At 32.8% G+C, this 19,343-nt stretch overlaps 5 protein-coding genes across 12 annotated transcripts; 2 read left to right on the forward strand and 3 right to left on the reverse strand.

Annotated features, from left to right (window-relative positions):
* Positions 1 to 3,327: 3,327 nt before the first annotated feature.
* On the forward strand, positions 3,328 to 5,775 carry LOC149885608 (uncharacterized). Its single transcript, XM_090094220.1, has 2 exons — positions 3,328 to 5,086; positions 5,144 to 5,775. The coding sequence occupies exons 1-2, from the start codon at positions 3,328 to 3,330 to the stop codon at positions 5,773 to 5,775; spliced, it is 2,391 nt and encodes a 796-aa protein (XP_089950346.1).
* An 836-nt stretch (positions 5,776 to 6,611) lies between these two features.
* On the forward strand, positions 6,612 to 7,550 carry LOC149885609 (uncharacterized). The gene has a single exon (XM_090094221.1). It carries the CDS (start codon positions 6,612 to 6,614, stop codon positions 7,548 to 7,550), a length of 939 nt encoding a protein of 312 aa, XP_089950347.1.
* Positions 7,551 to 8,011: 461 nt separating this feature from the next.
* On the reverse strand, positions 8,012 to 8,950 carry LOC149885610 (uncharacterized). The gene has a single exon (XM_090094222.1). The coding sequence runs from the start codon at positions 8,948 to 8,950 to the stop codon at positions 8,012 to 8,014; it is 939 nt and encodes a 312-aa protein (XP_089950348.1).
* An 836-nt stretch (positions 8,951 to 9,786) lies between these two features.
* LOC149885611 (uncharacterized) lies at positions 9,787 to 12,234 on the reverse strand. Its single transcript, XM_090094223.1, has 2 exons — positions 10,476 to 12,234; positions 9,787 to 10,418 (listed from the first exon to the last, which is right to left on the reverse strand). The coding sequence occupies exons 1-2, from the start codon at positions 12,232 to 12,234 to the stop codon at positions 9,787 to 9,789; spliced, it is 2,391 nt and encodes a 796-aa protein (XP_089950349.1).
* Positions 12,235 to 14,353: 2,119 nt separating this feature from the next.
* Positions 14,354 to 18,340, reverse strand: LOC149885612 (uncharacterized). 8 transcript variants are annotated; one of them, XR_016454042.1, is made up of 5 exons: positions 16,953 to 18,340; positions 16,480 to 16,600; positions 15,960 to 16,064; positions 15,769 to 15,827; positions 14,354 to 14,585 (listed from the first exon to the last, which is right to left on the reverse strand). XR_016454042.1 is itself a non-coding variant. In XM_090092750.1 (3 exons), exons 1-3 carry the CDS (start codon positions 17,258 to 17,260, stop codon positions 14,553 to 14,555), a joined length of 462 nt encoding a protein of 153 aa, XP_089948876.1. In that variant the 5' UTR covers positions 17,261 to 18,339; the 3' UTR covers positions 14,361 to 14,552. The 8 variants fall into 8 exon arrangements, 3 of the variants coding, with proteins under 3 accessions (XP_089948876.1, XP_089948873.1, XP_089948875.1); XR_016454040.1 differs by having other exon boundaries at positions 14,360 to 14,585; positions 15,294 to 15,827; XR_016454039.1 differs by having other exon boundaries at positions 14,362 to 14,585; positions 14,683 to 15,827.
* Between the last annotated feature and the right edge of the window lie 1,003 nt (positions 18,341 to 19,343).

Raw genomic sequence — 19,343 nt, forward strand, 5'->3', positions numbered from 1 at the left:
TTTCAACTAGAAATTATAACTTAAACTACTTTTAACAACCACTAACATTCTCTATTGTAAATATTAATATATCAACTCTTACAATAAAAAACACAAACATAAGTTCCAAATTTATATAAGAAATTTGCTAAAAGAAACTAAAATTCATTTGCAGGTCAGTCAATTTTCTTGAAATCAAGTACTGAAAATCATGACAAAACAACATTTTTGGGTTATCTCCAATTTAGCACTAAGAGCCTAATTTAAGAAGTTTCTGTTTTGGTTCTTTATAGTTGCTTTGGGTGTGAATAAATTGTACATACAGTTAAAAAGAATAAGTTGTAACTAATCAATGTTTTATGACAATAAAAAGTGAAAAATCGTCTCTGTGTCTACAAAAAGTCTTCATTCTTTGCAGGATCTACTTTAATGTAATCAAGGTCTACACTGAGATCAAGCAACAACTTAGCTATATACAACTTTCTTTTAGGACCTGTTGATTATTGATAAAAAAAGGTTTCGTTTGACTCTTGTTAGCTTTCCAATTTTGCAATTATTAAACCTTTAGTTAAGTTGTCCAAGTCACTGTGTGATCTTAAATCTAGTTTCAAATGGTCTAGAGAATTTAATCAAACTTGTTAACTTAATAACTTGTAAGGCATCAACTGGTATATTTTTTTGTACAATATTCATGTTTTTATAGATTGTTTACTTTGGCAAAGATAATTTTTGTCAACATAAAGTATGTTCTCGTGACTCTCCTCATCACAGTTTTAAGGATTATTTTTTGGTCATTGTCTAGGACTTCTCTTTTATTAAACAAAGTATATTTATATAAGAACGTATTGAAAATAAATTTTTATCATTAAATAAAAAGTTTAATGAATATTTAACAACTATAAACTTTAGTGACGGATCTATAAGGCGGGGAGAGAAATGGGGGTATCATGAAGATAAGAATATCGAATAAAAAGAAGTAATCTTGCATTTAAGCGGCGTAAAATAAATCATAATTTTCGCTTTTAGCGCTCTCGTTCGTAGAGACTTAAAAAGTTCTTAAACTGGCTATTAAAAGTTATTATTTAGTGATTAAAAGTTATTAAACCAGAGTTGGTAAATTTCAAAGTAGTTATTTCTTTGTTTTGTTTTTAAATGCGTTTTTGTCTATTATATTTTTTGTTTGCCTTTATTTTAGTATTTAATTTCTGTATTGTTTATAATTAGTTATTATCAATAATAAAAAAATATTTTCTTTTTTTGTATAACTTCAGAATGTATTACACTTATTACATATTACAATTATAGAATATAGGAAACCACAAATATTTTTCTTGCCAATGCTTTTAAAAGATAGGTGGCCATGAAAATAGTCGTTTTATTTGTCAACTACAGAGGGTGCTGATGATACACACAAAATAGAAATGTATAGCTCCATTAAACAGAAATTTTCTAGCAAAACATCTGGTTTAGCCAGGATTTCATCAAATCACATCATAATCACCCACGACCAACACGTTGCATAGCCATGTAAACAAGAATTTACCTAGTCCATGTTAATTAAGAACAAACTATTTACTTAAGATAAAATAATTATTCAGCGCATATATTTATAAAATTGAATTTAACATATATAATTACAATGTAAACGTAAAAAAAATTAACAATTACTTTTGCTTTTATATCAGGTTTTTCTTTTCTTTTCTTTTTTTTATACATTTCGAATTTTTCCTTATTTCGTACTTACGAGTTTTCTTTAACGTTCCGCAACGTCACTTTTAGATTTAGGTAAAACGGTAGTGCTACCGAACTTTGGAACCCTCATTAAATACCGTGTTTGACCACCAACACTAACCACAGTGGGCCAGGTGGTGGAAAAAAGTATTAAAAAAGTATTCTCAAAAATGACATTGTTTTATACCATTTTATAGCTTAAACATCCAGCTTTTATAAAATGTATATATTTCTGTACAGCTCTGTTGTGAATACTGTCATAAACATTTATTAAACCACGCGATGACGTCAAGTATTTTTACAGTAATTAATATATGGTATGAAGTTGGTAATTATTATCTTATTTTCAGTTACGAATAATTGTCAACTATGTCAGATTTATTATAAATAACGCTGTTTTCTTAATAAGAATATATATAAACAAGTTAAAATAAGGCGTTGAGTCGATCTTCCTTAGTCAGTTAAAAACAAAGAAATATTCACAACACAAAGTGGCGACCCTGCCAGGACGCTGGAATCTACGGAACACTCTTCAAGCTATCAACTGACGTAAGGAATCAAAGATTACAGTAGAATTTAAAATGCCTCCGAAGCAGCGCGAAGATCCAATCGCTACACTATCAAGGAACATTGGAACTAACATTAACAAAAGTTGAGCGACTTGGTCGGGAAGTATGCATATCATTGAACAATAACGATATACACACACTAGATAGATTAGAACCAACTATCTAAGCAAAACTCTCGGAGACTTTTAACTTAATCCAAAAGATAGAAGAATTAAAAAGAGACGAAGAAAACGCCGACATTGAAGAAATCGACAACTGGTACGAACAACAGAACAACTTAATTAAACAGCAAAGCGAACTTCAGACCACGCTGGAAGAATACCGCATAGAAAGAGAAATTACAAAAGAGAAGAAAATGCACGAAGAAATTGCTCGTGTAAAAGAAGAACTGAATGAACAAAAACAAGAAACAACTCAAAGCATGCACAGTGCACACACAAATGATTGTAAAGCAAAACTTCCCAGAATACAAATATCAAATTTTGATGGGACTATTCTGGATTGGATGCGGTTCTGGGAACAATTCAGCACAGAAATTGACAACAGAAGCTATCCTCCAGTAACTAAATTATCATACTTACGTGAACTATTATCAAACACGCCAAAAGAGGAAATTGCTAGACTCCCTTTTAATGCAAATGATTATGAAAAAGCGAAAACGATTCTAAATCAAAAATATGGAATCACTTCTGAAATTATACGCCAGCATGGTCGTGATATCATGGATCTTCCCTACATAAAAAATACCGACGTGGATCAAATACATCATTTTTACAGAAAATTAAATGTAAGCATAAACTCGTTGAAAACTTTTAACGAATTGGAAACAGCAGAAATACTGGTACGTGAAACTCTCGACAAACTGGGCCCTGTTAATGCTGATATTACTCGAACAGATCCAAAATGGCAGGAATGAGGCTTTGAACAGCTAATTGAAGCTCTACGTGAATATACCTTACGAAACCCAGAATCATCTATTGGACGAACAAGAAATAATATCAGAAAAGAAAATTCTAAACCCCACAATAATTGGCAGTACAAAAATCAAATGGAAAAACACTTCCAACATAACGAAAGTAAAAATATTGGTTGTGTCTACTGCAGTTCGCAAAATCATCGTAGTCACGAATGTACGAAACTTCATTCAACACAGCAAAGGAAACAATATCTTAAAGAAAACCATTGCTGCTTCAACTGCACGTCAACAAACCACACAGTATCCAGCTGTCGTAGCAAACGTTCTTGCTACCATTGTCAAGGAAGGCATCATTCATCTATATGCACTGGGGTTAATAAAGACGAATCAAAAAAGGGTATCCTTATGACTGGATACGAAGGGCAAACTATTCATCCCACAGTTGTTGTGAACGTTGGCAAATATAAAGTGAGAGCACTCTTGGATACGGGAGCTGGTAGTTCTTATGCTTCATCTACGCTAATCAAGTACCTAAAGTTAGAGCCAAATAATTGGAAATCGAAAAACATTGAAACAATGACTGGATCAGTACATCAAAACCTTCCGTTGTTCTACACAACTCTATATTCAATAAACGGACGCAGCAGCCTTGATATTAAACTCTACAAGCTAGAAAGGAAAGTGCTTACAGTGCTACAAAATCCGAGGATATCCGTCCTAAAAAAGAAATTCAAACACTTAGAGGGATTGCATTTTCATAATGAAGATGACTACGATGATCATAAAATTCATCTTATAATTGGTGCTGGTGATATTGCAAGAATAAAGATGAAAAGTTTCAGGACTGGAAATGATGGAGAAGCTATTGCAGAAGAAACCATATTTGGATGGACGGTTATGGGACCAGGACAAAGCACCTCGGACTGTTTATATTTTACAAAGTCAACCAACGACTGTTACAAAGAACTATATAGCTTGGATGTTCTTGGTCTAGAAGATCAAAGCGAAGGGAATCAAAATGAAGTATATGAAGAATTTAAAGAACAGCTACAACAAGACTCGACTGGTTCTTCTCACACTGGATTACCATGGAAAGTAGAACATTCAAAACTAGCATCTTATTCAGATGGGAGTATCTCAAGGTTGCATAGCGTACTTAGAAAACTGGCAAAGAAACCAAATGATCTCATAAAGTATAACGCTATTATTCAAGAACAACTCAAGGACGGGATAATTGAGTATGCACCAAACAAACCAACTGGCAAGAGAATATTCTACATGCCTCATCGAGCAGTGATAAAAGAGGACTCCGAAACAACCAAGCTAAGGATTGTTTTTGACGCGTCAGCTAAAGAGTACGGATCACCCTCACTTAACGACTGTTTACATATTGGTCCTCCATTACAACCCTTAATACTCAATGTTATTTTACAAAACAGATTGCAACCTGTTTGTCTTACTGGAGACATTAAACAAGCCTTCCTACAAATAAGAGTTGATACTAAAGATCGTGATGTTTTCCGTTTCTATTGGATATCGGACTTGAAAAGTAAAGAAGTAATAACTCTAAGATTTACTCGAATCCCGTTTGGCTGTGCATCTAGTCCCTTTATTCTTGGGGGAGTAATCAAGCAACATTTAATGACCTATGAAAAAAATTATCCGCATAAAAAGAATGAAATTCAGTTAATCAACAAGGGCATATATGTTGATGATATAATCACTGGGGGAGTTGACCTGGAATGTGTTGAAAAATTGAAACAAACAGCAATTCATCTGTTCGAAATGGGAGGATTCCAGCTTCACAAATGGCACTCGAATCTTCCTGAATTGGAAACCAATGATTCAAAAGAGAACAATCATGAAGTTACCATAAATGAACAAAATAAACGTTATTCAAAAATCCTTGGTTTGTTGTAAGACAAAAATGATGATACTTTATTAATAGATTGCAGACAAACTCGCCAAACAAACATCACAACCAAAAGAGGAATTTTAGAATATTTGGCTAGAGTTTTTGATCCATTTGGTGTGATTTCCCCAATAACACTAACAGCAAAACTTATATATCGACAAATTTGTGATTTAAAATTTGCTTGGGATAAAAAACTTTCACCTGAATTATCAAAGGAATGGATGCTTTGGAAATATACGTTACCAGACCTTACACCAATACCAAGAAGTATAACTGATTTGAATCATATAATAAAAAAGATTGAAATCCATGGATTTGGTGATGCAAGCAAAGATGGCTGCTGCAGTGCAATATACGTAGTAGTACATCAAGGGAACAAAGTAACTCAAGGATTGTTTACAGCCAAATCATGCATATCAAAACGAGGTTGTTCTATTCCCAGCCTTGAATTGATTTCTGGACACATGGTAGCTAATGCTCTTACAAACGTTAAATTGGCACTTGAAGGATACCCAGTTATGGAAATATACGGCTGGCTTGATAGTTCAGTAGCACTGCATTGGATCCTTAGTGACAATCGTAAATGGAAGCAGTTTGTATCAAATCGTGTCAAAGAAATCAATAAACGAAGTTGGATTATCTGGCGTCACTGTCCAACCAATTAGAACCCAGCTGATATTGAAAGTAGAGGAATTAAAAATGGAAAAATTCCACAAATATGGTTCAACGGTCCAACATGGCTCACCAAAAAGAATGAGTGGCCAACCAATATAGTTCATACACAAATGGATGAAGTAATGAAAGAAGTTAATCCAACAAAAATACATAACCTTGCCACAGCAGAGACGTTTAACTACTTTGATGAACTTATGAACGAGTATCAACTACCAAAAGTTATAAGAATAATGGCATGGATCTTAAGAATCATTATCAATCTCAAAAGTAAAAGAAAATGTCGAGGTGTGCAATCAGCTACTGAAAGGAACAACGGAATGCAGAAGCTGATCAAAATTGCTCAATACGAATTTGAAAAATCCGAACAACATAAGGAAACTTCAGAAAGATTACGATTACATAGAAATCACGATGGGCTTTTAGTTTGCATAGGTCGTATACGAGGTGAGCACCCAACATTTTTTCCTCGCAAGCATCCCTTTACAAACTTGGTTATTCAAAGAGCACATGCACAGACTCACCATGGGATGGTTGGTCTGACAATGTCCAAGTTTCGTGAGCATTATTGGGCAGATACCTTACGTAGCCAAGTCAAAACAATTATATATGATTGCAATTAGTGTAAAAGATTCAGGTGCAAACCATTACTAGCTCCATTAACAGCTGATTTGCCAAAGTATCGAACTAAAAGCAAATACCCCTTTGAAACTATTGGTTTGGATTTCGCTGGCCCAATCGAATATAAAGTAAGCTAAGAGTGTTACAAAATATCATACTTTATACTTGTGAAACTTCAAGAGAAATCCATTTGGATCTACTAAAAACAATGGAAAATGAAGAATTCCGTCGAAGTATAAAAGAAATGGTTGCAAGAAGGGACGCACTTGCACTCATAATAAGCGACAATGCTAAAACATTTGTGAGTACTGCAAGGTGGATCCGACGATTGCAGATAGACCCGCTGATAAACGATTACTTAGGTGAAATGAACATAAAATGGAAGTTTAATTTAGCAAGAAGCCCATGGTCGGGAGGTTTCTTTGAAAGAATGGTGGGTTTGGTAAAAAGATCATTGCACAAAGCAATTGGAAGGATTCGTCTGACTTTTGAACGACTTAAAGAAGTTTTGATTGATATTGAAAATACTTTGAATAGCCGACCATTAGGATATATCGAGAACGATATTCAACTTCCGATATTAACACCAAACATGATTTTACATGAAAAAGGTATTACAATCCCTTCCGAAAATGCAGAAGATGACGATGATGAAGATTTTAACAACAAATCGACTACACGAGCAATGCGGTATATCACGAAATGCAAGAACTTAGCGTGGAAAAGGTGGACAAACGAGCACTTAAGATCATTACGAGAAAATTATCAGCGCAAAGGGTATAATCGAAAGGACATAGCAGTGGGAGAGATTTTCTTGCTTAAAGGAGAAGAAAAGAATAGTGGTGAGTGTAAAATTGGTATGGTAACGAAACTTGTACGCGGAGAAGATAATATAATCCGCAGTGCTAAATTAAGAACGGGAAATAATCAAGTAGTGGAAAGACCGATTCAGATGCTTTATCCGATGGAAATTTGCCAAGATCCTACTGAGATCGAGGAATTTCTAAACGACTCTAAATCTTGCGAAAACATATCAGCAGAGCAAACAAAAACTCTGAAACAAAGACCTTCACGAACAGCGAAATCAAAGGCTAAGGAACTTATTAAAATAACAGCCCTTGATGAACATTTTGATGAGAATTTGTAGATGTTCTCTACAAATTGGGGGAGTGTGTCATAAACATTTATTAAACCACGCGATGGCGTCAAGTATTTTTACAGTAATTAATATATGGTATGAAGTTGGTAAGTATTATCTTATTTTTAGTTACGAATAATGGTCAACTATGTCAGATTTAGTACAAAAAAGGCGTTGAGTCGATCTTCCTTATTCAAAAACAAAGAAATATTGTTGTGAATATTTCTTTGTTTTTAACTGACTAAGGAAGATCGACTCAACGGCTTTTTTTGTAACTTGTTTATATATATTCTTATTAAGAAAACAGCGTTATTTATAATAAATCTGACATAGTTGACCATTATTCGTAACTAAAAATAAGATAATACTTACCAACTTCATACCATATATTAATTACTGTAAAAATACTTGACGCCATCGCGTGGTTTAATAAATGTTTATGACACACTCCCCCAATTTGTAGAGAACATCTACAAATTCTCATCAAAATGTTCATCAAGGGCTGTTATTTTAATAAGTTCCTTAGCCTTTGATTTCGCTGTTCGTGAAGGTCTTTGTTTCAGAGTTTTTGTTTGCTCTGCTGATATGTTTTCGCAAGATTTAGAGTCGTTTAGAAATTCCTCGATCTCAGTAGGATCTTGGCAAATTTCCATCGGATAAAGCATCTGAATCGGTCTTTCCACTACTTGATTATTTCCCGTTCTTAATTTAGCACTGCGGATTATATTATCTTCTCCGCGTACAAGTTTCGTTACCATACCAATTTTACACTCACCACTATTCTTTTCTTCTCCTTTAAGCAAGAAAATCTCTCCCACTGCTATGTCCTTTCGATTATACCCTTTGCGCTGATAATTTTCTCGTAATGATCTTAAGTGCTCGTTTGTCCACCTTTTCCACGCTAAGTTCTTGCATTTCGTGATATACCGCATTGCTCGTGTAGTCGATTTGTTGTTAAAATCTTCATCATCGTCATCTTCTGCATTTTCGGAAGGGATTGTAATACCTTTTTCATGTAAAATCATGTTTGGTGTTAATATCGGAAGTTGAATATCGTTCTCGATATATCCTAATGGTCGGCTATTCAAAGTATTTTCAATATCAATCAAAACTTCTTTAAGTCGTTCAAAAGTCAGACGAATCCTTCCAATTGCTTTGTGCAATGATCTTTTTACCAAACCCACCATTCTTTCAAAGAAACCTCCCGACCATGGGCTTCTTGCTAAATTAAACTTCCATTTTATGTTCATTTCACCTAAGTAATCGTTTATCAGCGGGTCTATCTGCAATCGTCGGATCCACCTTGCAGTACTCACAAATGTTTTAGCATTGTCGCTTATTATGAGTGCAAGTGCGTCCCTTCTTGCAACCATTTCTTTTATACTTCGACGGAATTCTTCATTTTCCATTGTTTTTAGTAGATCCAAATGGATTTCTCTTGAAGTTTCACAAGTATAAAGTATGATATTTTGTAACACTCTTAGCTTACTTTATATTCGATTGGGCCAGCGAAATCCAAACCAATAGTTTCAAAGGGGTATTTGCTTTTAGTTCGATACTTTGGCAAATCAGCTGTTAATGGAGCTAGTAATGGTTTGCACCTGAATCTTTTACACTAATTGCAATCATATATAATTGTTTTGACTTGGCTACGTAAGGTATCTGCCCAATAATGCTCACGAAACTTGGACATTGTCAGACCAACCATCCCATGGTGAGTCTGTGCATGTGCTCTTTGAATAACCAAGTTTGTAAAGGGATGCTTGCGAGGAAAAAATGTTGGGTGCTCACCTCGTATACGACCTATGCAAACTAAAAGCCCATCGTGATTTCTATGTAATCGTAATCTTTCTGAAGTTTCCTTATGTTGTTCGGATTTTTCAAATTCGTATTGAGCAATTTTGATCAGCTTCTGCATTCCGTTGTTCCTTTCAGTAGCTGATTGCACACCTCGACATTTTCTTTTACTTTTGAGATTGATAATGATTCTTAAGATCCATGCCATTATTCTTATAACTTTTGGTAGTTGATACTCGTTCATAAGTTCATCAAAGTAGTTAAACGTCTCTGCTGTGGCAAGGTTATGTATTTTTGTTGGATTAACTTCTTTCATTACTTCATCCATTTGTGTATGAACTATATTGGTTGGCCACTCATTCTTTTTGGTGAGCCATGTTGGACCGTTGAACCATATTTGTGGAATTTTTCCATTTTTAATTCCTCTACTTTCAATATCAGCTGGGTTCTAATTGGTTGGACAGTGACGCCAGATAATCCAACTTCGTTTATTGATTTCTTTGACACGATTTGATACAAACTGCTTCCATTTACGATTGTCACTAAGGATCCAATGCAGTGCTACTGAACTATCAAGCCAGCCGTATATTTCCATAACTGGGTATCCTTCAAGTGCCAATTTAACGTTTGTAAGAGCATTAGCTACCATGTGTCCAGAAATCAATTCAAGGCTGGGAATAGAACAACCTCGTTTTGATATGCATGATTTGGCTGTAAACAATCCTTGAGTTACTTTGTTCCCTTGATGTACTACTACGTATATTGCACTGCAGCAGCCATCTTTGCTTGCATCACCAAATCCATGGATTTCAATCTTTTTTATTATATGATTCAAATCAGTTATACTTCTTGGTATTGGTGTAAGGTCTGGTAACGTATATTTCCAAAGCATCCATTCCTTTGATAATTCAGGTGAAAGTTTTTTATCCCAAGCAAATTTTAAATCACAAATTTGTCGATATATAAGTTTTGCTGTTAGTGTTATTGGGGAAATCACACCAAATGGATCAAAAACTCTAGCCAAATATTCTAAAATTCCTCTTTTGGTTGTGATGTTTGTTTGGCGAGTTTGTCTGCAATCTATTAATAAAGTATCATCATTTTTGTCTTACAACAAACCAAGGATTTTTGAATAACGTTTATTTTGTTCATTTATGGTAACTTCATGATTGTTCTCTTTTGAATCATTGGTTTCCAATTCAGGAAGATTCGAGTGCCATTTGTGAAGCTGGAATCCTCCCATTTCGAACAGATGAATTGCTGTTTGTTTCAATTTTTCAACACATTCCAGGTCAACTCCCCCAGTGATTATATCATCAACATATATGCCCTTGTTGATTAACTGAATTTCATTCTTTTTATGCGGATAATTTTTTTCATAGGTCATTAAATGTTGCTTGATTACTCCCCCAAGAATAAAGGGACTAGATGCACAGCCAAACGGGATTCGAGTAAATCTTAGAGTTATTACTTCTTTACTTTTCAAGTCCGATATCCAATAGAAACGGAAAACATCACGATCTTTAGTATCAACTCTTATTTGTAGGAAGGCTTGTTTAATGTCTCCAGTAAGACAAACAGGTTGCAATCTGTTTTGTAAAATAACATTGAGTATTAAGGGTTGTAATGGAGGACCAATATGTAAACAGTCGTTAAGTGAGGGTGATCCGTACTCTTTAGCTGACGCGTCAAAAACAATCCTTAGCTTGGTTGTTTCGGAGTCCTCTTTTATCACTGCTCGATGAGGCATGTAGAATATTCTCTTGCCAGTTGGTTTGTTTGGTGCATACTCAATTATCCCGTCCTTGAGTTGTTCTTGAATAATAGCGTTATACTTTATGAGATCATTTGGTTTCTTTGCCAGTTTTCTAAGTACGCTATGCAACCTTGAGATACTCCCATCTGAATAAGATGCTAGTTTTGAATGTTCTACTTTCCATGGTAATCCAGTGTGAGAAGAACCAGTCGAGTCTTGTTGTAGCTGTTCTTTAAATTCTTCATATACTTCATTTTGATTCCCTTCGCTTTGATCTTCTAGACCAAGAACATCCAAGCTATATAGTTCTTTGTAACAGTCGTTGGTTGACTTTGTAAAATATAAACAGTCCGAGGTGCTTTGTCCTGGTCCCATAACCGTCCATCCAAATATGGTTTCTTCTGCAATAGCTTCTCCATCATTTCCAGTCCTGAAACTTTTCATCTTTATTCTTGCAATATCACCAGCACCAATTATAAGATGAATTTTATGATCATCGTAGTCATCTTCATTATGAAAATGCAATCCCTCTAAGTGTTTGAATTTCTTTTTTAGGACGGATATCCTCGGATTTTGTAGCACTGTAAGCACTTTCCTTTCTAGCTTGTAGAGTTTAATATCAAGGCTGCTGCGTCCGTTTATTGAATATAGAGTTGTGTAGAACAACGGAAGGTTTTGATGTACTGATCCAGTCATTGTTTCAATGTTTTTCGATTTCCAATTATTTGGCTCTAACTTTAGGTACTTGATTAGCGTAGATGAAGCATAAGAACTACCAGCTCCCGTATCCAAGAGTGCTCTCACTTTATATTTGCCAACGTTCACAACAACTGTGGGATGAATAGTTTGCCCTTCGTATCCAGTCATAAGGATACCCTTTTTTGATTCGTCTTTATTAACCCCAGTGCATATAGATGAATGATGCCTTCCTTGACAATGGTAGCAAGAACGTTTGCTACGACAGCTGGATACTGTGTGGTTTGTTGACGTGCAGTTGAAGCAGCAATGGTTTTCTTTAAGATATTGTTTCCTTTGCTGTGTTGAATGAAGTTTCGTACATTCGTGACTACGATGATTTTGCGAACTGCAGTAGACACAACCAATATTTTTACTTTCGTTATGTTGGAAGTGTTTTTCCATTTGATTTTTGTACTGCCAATTATTGTGGGGTTTAGAATTTTCTTTTCTGATATTATTTCTTGTTCGTCCAATAGATGATTCTGGGTTTCGTAAGGTATATTCACGTAGAGCTTCAATTAGCTGTTCAAAGCCTCATTCCTGCCATTTTGGATCTGTTCGAGTAATATCAGCATTAACAGGGCCCAGTTTGTCGAGAGTTTCACGTACCAGTATTTCTGCTGTTTCCAATTCGTTAAAAGTTTTCAACGAGTTTATGCTTACATTTAATTTTCTGTAAAAATGATGTATTTGATCCACGTCGGTATTTTTTATGTAGGGAAGATCCATGATATCACGACCATGCTGGCGTATAATTTCAGAAGTGATTCCATATTTTTGATTTAGAATCGTTTTCGCTTTTTCATAATCATTTGCATTAAAAGGGAGTCTAGCAATTTCCTCTTTTGGCGTGTTTGATAATAGTTCACGTAAGTATGATAATTTAGTTACTGGAGGATAGCTTCTGTTGTCAATTTCTGTGCTGAATTGTTCCCAGAACCGCATCCAATCCAGAATAGTCCCATCAAAATTTGATATTTGTATTCTGGGAAGTTTTGCTTTACAATCATTTGTGTGTGCACTGTGCATGCTTTGAGTTGTTTCTTGTTTTTGTTCATTCAGTTCTTCTTTTACACGAGCAATTTCTTCGTGCATTTTCTTCTCTTTTGTAATTTCTCTTTCTATGCGGTATTCTTCCAGCGTGGTCTGAAGTTCGCTTTGCTGTTTAATTAAGTTGTTCTGTTGTTCGTACCAGTTGTCGATTTCTTCAATGTCGGCGTTTTCTTCGTCTCTTTTTAATTCTTCTATCTTTTGGATTAAGTTAAAAGTCTCCGAGAGTTTTGCTTAGATAGTTGGTTCTAATCTATCTAGTGTGTGTATATCGTTATTGTTCAATGATATGCATACTTCCCGACCAAGTCGCTCAACTTTTGTTAATGTTAGTTCCAATGTTCCTTGATAGTGTAGCGATTGGATCTTCGCGCTGCTTCGGAGGCATTTTAAATTCTACTGTAATCTTTGATTCCTTACGTCAGTTGATAGCTTGAAGAGTGTTCCGTAGATTCCAGCGTCCTGGCAGGGTCGCCACTTTGTGTTGTGAATATTTCTTTGTTTTTAACTGACTAAGGAAGATCGACTTAACGCCTTTTTTATAACTTATTTATATATAATAGCAAAAAGCAACCCGTGACACGGGTTATGGTCGGTCTGTCACTTAATTTATAGTGGCTGTTTTCCACTATATAAATTTGCGAAACCTTAACTGATACCCTTTCAGAAAAACGAATTCAAATTGAAAAAATTGAACCATCTGTAAAATTAAAATAAAAAGTATGCGGAGGTAAAATAATTTACCAATTATTTAACATTGAGTAATTTACAACTGACATCGATCACATCAGTGTAAAGCAGAACCATTTTCCTCGATACTCAGTTCAACATAATATGTTTTTAGTTACTAACACAAAATAATAACACTTCATCATGCATTAAATTAACGAAAAAGTAAGGCTATGTTCTTGTTATATTTTTTATAACATAAACTTTCATTAATAAGAATAATATTAAGCGAACGTAAATTATACATGATTTATTAATTTTTTGGTATCCCTTGATACATTTTTCTTTTAAACAGGAAATTGTCTTTAAAACGTTAAATGCACACAACCAAATAAATTTATTAAAAATAACTGACCATTACTATATATGGCACTAATCTGACCATTTTTATATATGTCCTCTGTTTCAATAGCGTTTAGTAAACGGTAATTTGCTACCATTTACTAAAAATTCCTTTTGTTACTCGAAATTTAATTCTCTTCAATATTTTGACACTAATAAAGGACCTCCCTTCCCCGTTTTTGCCGTTTTATCTTAATGGTGGTGAGGAGAATATTTTTATTAAGAGTAGTCAAGTTTTTGATGAAGACCTTTTACCAGAATAATGAAATGTAAAACAATGATTTAAGTGTATAAGAATTTTTTTTTTTTAATATTTATAAGAATTTAACATATATAAGAATTTTTTCTTTCCTCAAAAGTGTTGCAAATGAAAACTAAGCTAATTAATTAGTTAAAAATCTTATAAAATTTAAGTAACTCGATATTTGAAAAATGCGCTAAACTACAATATTACCACCCATTTAAAAAGATTCCCTAAATTACTACAGCAAATTATTAGGCTTAAAATAGAGAAAACTTTAAAAAAATTGAACTAATTGCATACATTTATATCATTTTAACTGACCAAAATTTACAATAAAAGGTAATCAGGTTTCTTTTTATAAATCGTATAAATGCGTCAATCGTAAATCCTAAAGAAAAAAAAAATGGAATTATGATACTATAATTACAACAACAAAAAAACAAAACAAAAATAAAACACCACATAAAAACTGAAAATCGATGTACCTATTTATAGTAAGCCATTTTGACATGGCAGTTAATATAAACATTTATCGAAAATGTAACAATAAAATCTGTTTTGAAGTACAAAAGGATTAACAATACTATATATATATATATAAAAAAACCAATTTAAGATATAAATTGCATTTTTAGCATAATGTTGTCTTGGCTTTCAGTAAATAAATAAAAGCAGTAAGTACCAATAATGAAACAACCTATTATTCATTTTTTACAATAGTCACCAACATGAAGGTGTCTATTGTTAAAAATGAATACCAACACAAAACATCACAACAATAACACATAACAATAAAATATTTACATCCTTGATCCTAAAATCCAGTGAAGATAACAAACCAAATTAAAATATGAAAGGCAAAATTAGAAAACCAATTTAAAGTTAATTATATTTATCTTTTTACTAAACATATAAATACATAAAAGTATATTTGTTTTTATGTTCAATATTAGTTATTCAATTACTTCAAATTTAGGACATGAAAACACCCTAGATTTAAAGATCAAGGTTGCATACTCTCATACACATTACGCTAAACATTAACAGACATTATTATGTGTTTTGAGAATAATTAAAAAAGGCTAGACAACACAACCTAGCTACAAAGCAGTAACTCCGCCTGGCACTAAATGCTGCCAAGTCACAACTCTGCTATAAGTACATCGGTTGGGTGGCAAGGTTATCAATCTTGCTCAACATAATGCCAAATCACACCACTTTGAAAACATGGAAACAACATAATTTAAACATATATACAACTATAAACAAATATGGTTTTATATAACACATTTGATTAATAATCTTTTCAATTTGATGAAGAGTAGCTTGTTCAGCTATTAGAAGTGGGACTGAGTGGTGAATGAAATCTTCCATCATAAAAAAATTGTGTGTATTCCAGAGATGTAAAGGATTGTCAGGTTCACAAAAGGTCAAAATAATTGAAAACAACTGTCTAATTTTCTTTGGCATATGTCTTAAAACCGCCTCAGAAAGAGTATTCTGCTATTCAGTGTCATCTTGCAACAGACCTTTCAAAACAAATGCTTCACAAAACGTTTCAAGGACAATACCATTAACAGTATGCACATCCTCCCAAGATGTTGCTCCTTTTGCTTGCAAAAGTTACAGTCTAGGAAAAAACTATTCTCCAGTTGGATTAACTTTATACATTCTTACTATCACCTTATTACCACCCCTTTATCTAACCTTCCATTTACAATGTTTATCATCAAATATAAAGTGATAAGGAATGTCTACATACGAATAGCAATATGCTCTTTCATTTTCAGTATTTAACTTAAACCATGCCATTAGGTGCATATCACGCTGAGCTGCACGATCTAAAGCCATATATTCTGCTCCTTCTCTAAAATACGCTAATTGATTTTCAGGTAGATGTTTACCAAGTCACAGCACTTTAAAAACACAGAAAGAACATAATATAAACATATGTACAAACTATAAGCACAATAAATGTGTTTAAATATGTATATAAGGTTAAATATATACTAAAATAAATAAATACCTTATATACATATTTAAACACATTTTTAAAGCAATTATGTAACACATATTAACACATACACAAACAGTAAAAAAACACTTTACATTATTACAAAAACACATTGATAAAACAACTATAAAGCACTTATTACCACATACCCATACATATCAAAAAAGCATATATGCAAACAATAAACGTGTGCAAACAAAAATTCTAAAAATGATGCAAGAAAATTTAAAAAGATACAAAATATATATTTACAAACAATTCACTTTACCTTCTTTTTTTTCTCATAAGAACTGTAATCTTCATAACAACATTTAACCTTAACATACAATAACATGTCACATGCGTTGTCAGTGTTGGCACAAAATTTGAATTTTTTTTTTCTAAATTTTCTAAAAAAGAACAAAAATAATTGATAGCATCACAGAAATTTCTAAGTAAAAATAACAACTTTATGGAAACAGCAATAGTATAACTTTAAATAACATTCATACCCCTATTTTCCTTCTAAAATATAAAATAATAAAAATAAAACTGCTAAAAGAAAAACTAAAACAAACAAAATCTAAACGATTTAAAAAATTAAAATCCTTTCTACTTTATCTAATAAAAGTTTTAATCCTTTCTACTTTATCTGATAAAAATGTATATATAACTATTTCATATACTTACTTCAATTATAATATGATATATAATTGATTAAGATGATTCTTGATGTAATATATCTAAACTAATAATTAATACTTGTTTAGTACATTCTCAATTTTTCTTTCCACTGTAGATTTGCCTTTTTGAATTGGAAGATTCAGTTTTTTCCATAAGATTTTTACTTCTTTGACCACTATCACAACTCTCTCTTGTCTACGTTTCACATTTGCAGCCAAGCACTTAAATCTGTCCAGGATATGCTGTTCTGTTGGCATTTTGTTCATTTGATCAAGACTGTCAACAATCTTTGCATACTTTCTTGAATTCTTGGCTGTTTCAAACCTCACCAAATTTGATTCCCATAGTTTCTTATTCAAATCTGAAGGAAGACTATTTTTAGACATCTTGACTAAAGTCTTGTCGAATTATAATTTGAGTGTAAATTTAATTATCTACAAATACACAAATCTTATGAGTTTAGGTTATCAAAAGAAGTTTACAAAATATCAAAACTCAGGTGATGATAACAAATATAATATATAATATGAAAGATTATGTAATAAGAATGCATACATTTAGCAAAATCATACCAGCAATAAACTGAACCTGTGATAGCTTAAACTGTACTGTATCTAACAATAGTTACACTATGAGTCATAAAAAAAACATGCCACTGAACTTATTGCAATAACTTTGCTCATTGTAAACCGATTTTTAAAATCTATTCAGCGCTTATTCATAACTAAATTATCTACTAAACAACATCAAAATTACCACCAAAGTGTCATTGCTCACTATGCACGTGCACTCCAAACTTCAACAACACAAAATTGTCTCATTTCTTTACCAAAAACTGAAATCACTGAAATGCAAATATTAAGCTAAAACATCCAAAAGTTTAAATACCTTTAGTTGTCTACTAAAAATGGTGTCTTCTTCAAGTAGAGAACAAGAACAATACTTGACTAATAAAAAACATTGCTTTTTAAATTCTTTTTTATTGTCTCAACCTAGAATTTTTAAACTAATTTTAACTTTTATATAAGAAATCAGACAATTTTTCTGTCGTTGAAGTTTGGAGTGTTCGTGTACAGTCAGTTTTTAGAATTGGGTCGCCATCAGACGAATGTTTTTCTGCAATTCAATTCTTAACAAAACCTGAAATTTTGTTAGGCATCAGACCAAATTTGACAAAGTTATGGTAGAAAGTTCAGTGGCATGTTTTTTTATGACTCATAGTGTAGATGGGAGAAAACAGTTTTCAGCTTAGGGGGTGAACTTTTTGAAGATTTAACACTTTCAAATGGTATTTCCAGTTTTAAAATGTAATTTCTCCACTCATAGTGGCAGGGGAAACCAAAAATTGTCGAAAAAAATTTTTAGTCATACCTCTAATATACATACATACATACATACATATATACATACATACATACATACATACATACATACATACATACATACATACATACATACATACATACATACATACATACATACATACATACATACATACATATATATGTATATATATATATATATATATATATATATATATATATATATATATATATATATATATATATATATATATATATATATATATATATATATATATATCATGTATTTAAAGTTCACAAATTATTGATTCATTAACGCTTGTAATGAAGTATCAACAACAAAATAATCTGCAGTGTATCTTTGAATGTAATACCTTAATCTTATATATTGTGTGATGTGTGAGTATTGAAATTGAATTGGAGTGTTTTCAGTTATTACAATCTCTGTGCTACCAATAAATGCTAAGCATTTTTTTTGATTTCCTTCCTGATTAACTTCGTGAAACATCCTTTTTGCTAAAAAATTTGTTCCATCAAATCGACAAGGATCAAAAACTTTTTTAGCTGCTTCTATGGTTGTTATTTTCATTAGGAGTTTTTTCTTTTGTTATTGTGTGTCTGTAGCATGCTACAAGCACAAACATACGCTTTCATCAGAGTTACTATATTTTTCATAACTCCCCATGGAATAAACAAAGAAACTGAAGGAGCTAAACCAGTCGTCTTTCCTTTTGCTAGTTTACGAAGAAATGCTTTACCGATTTCTTTTAGGTAGCCATCTATCATTGGACCACCCAATACCAGATGGCAACCTACCTTTCTCTCAACAATATCATTCATTTCATCTCCACCTAAAGATTTTTCACTATGAATACCATTATTTCTTTAGTCCATCTGGGTTGGCAAGTTCCAACCCTCAGTTCTTCTTCAACCCAAAGATTATTACCTCGCTCTATGGACATATTTGAATGCTTAAGACTCCTGAAAACTTGAATGCTTAAAACAGATGGAGTAAATGTGTTTCAAGGATATATTAAGAATAACTAGATGTCTAACTGCCGTAAATCAGCATAAGAAAAAGTGAAGCAAAAATCGGCCATTATGGGGGGCAAAATCTTTACGCTATTTATCAAAACAAAACAAATAG

Source organism: Hydra viridissima, unplaced genomic scaffold (assembly GCF_058129835.1).
Source record: "Hydra viridissima isolate aposymbiotic clone 2 unplaced genomic scaffold, HvirCarnegie_v1 scaffold_7, whole genome shotgun sequence".
Lineage (NCBI taxonomy): Eukaryota > Metazoa > Cnidaria > Hydrozoa > Anthoathecata > Hydridae > Hydra > Hydra viridissima.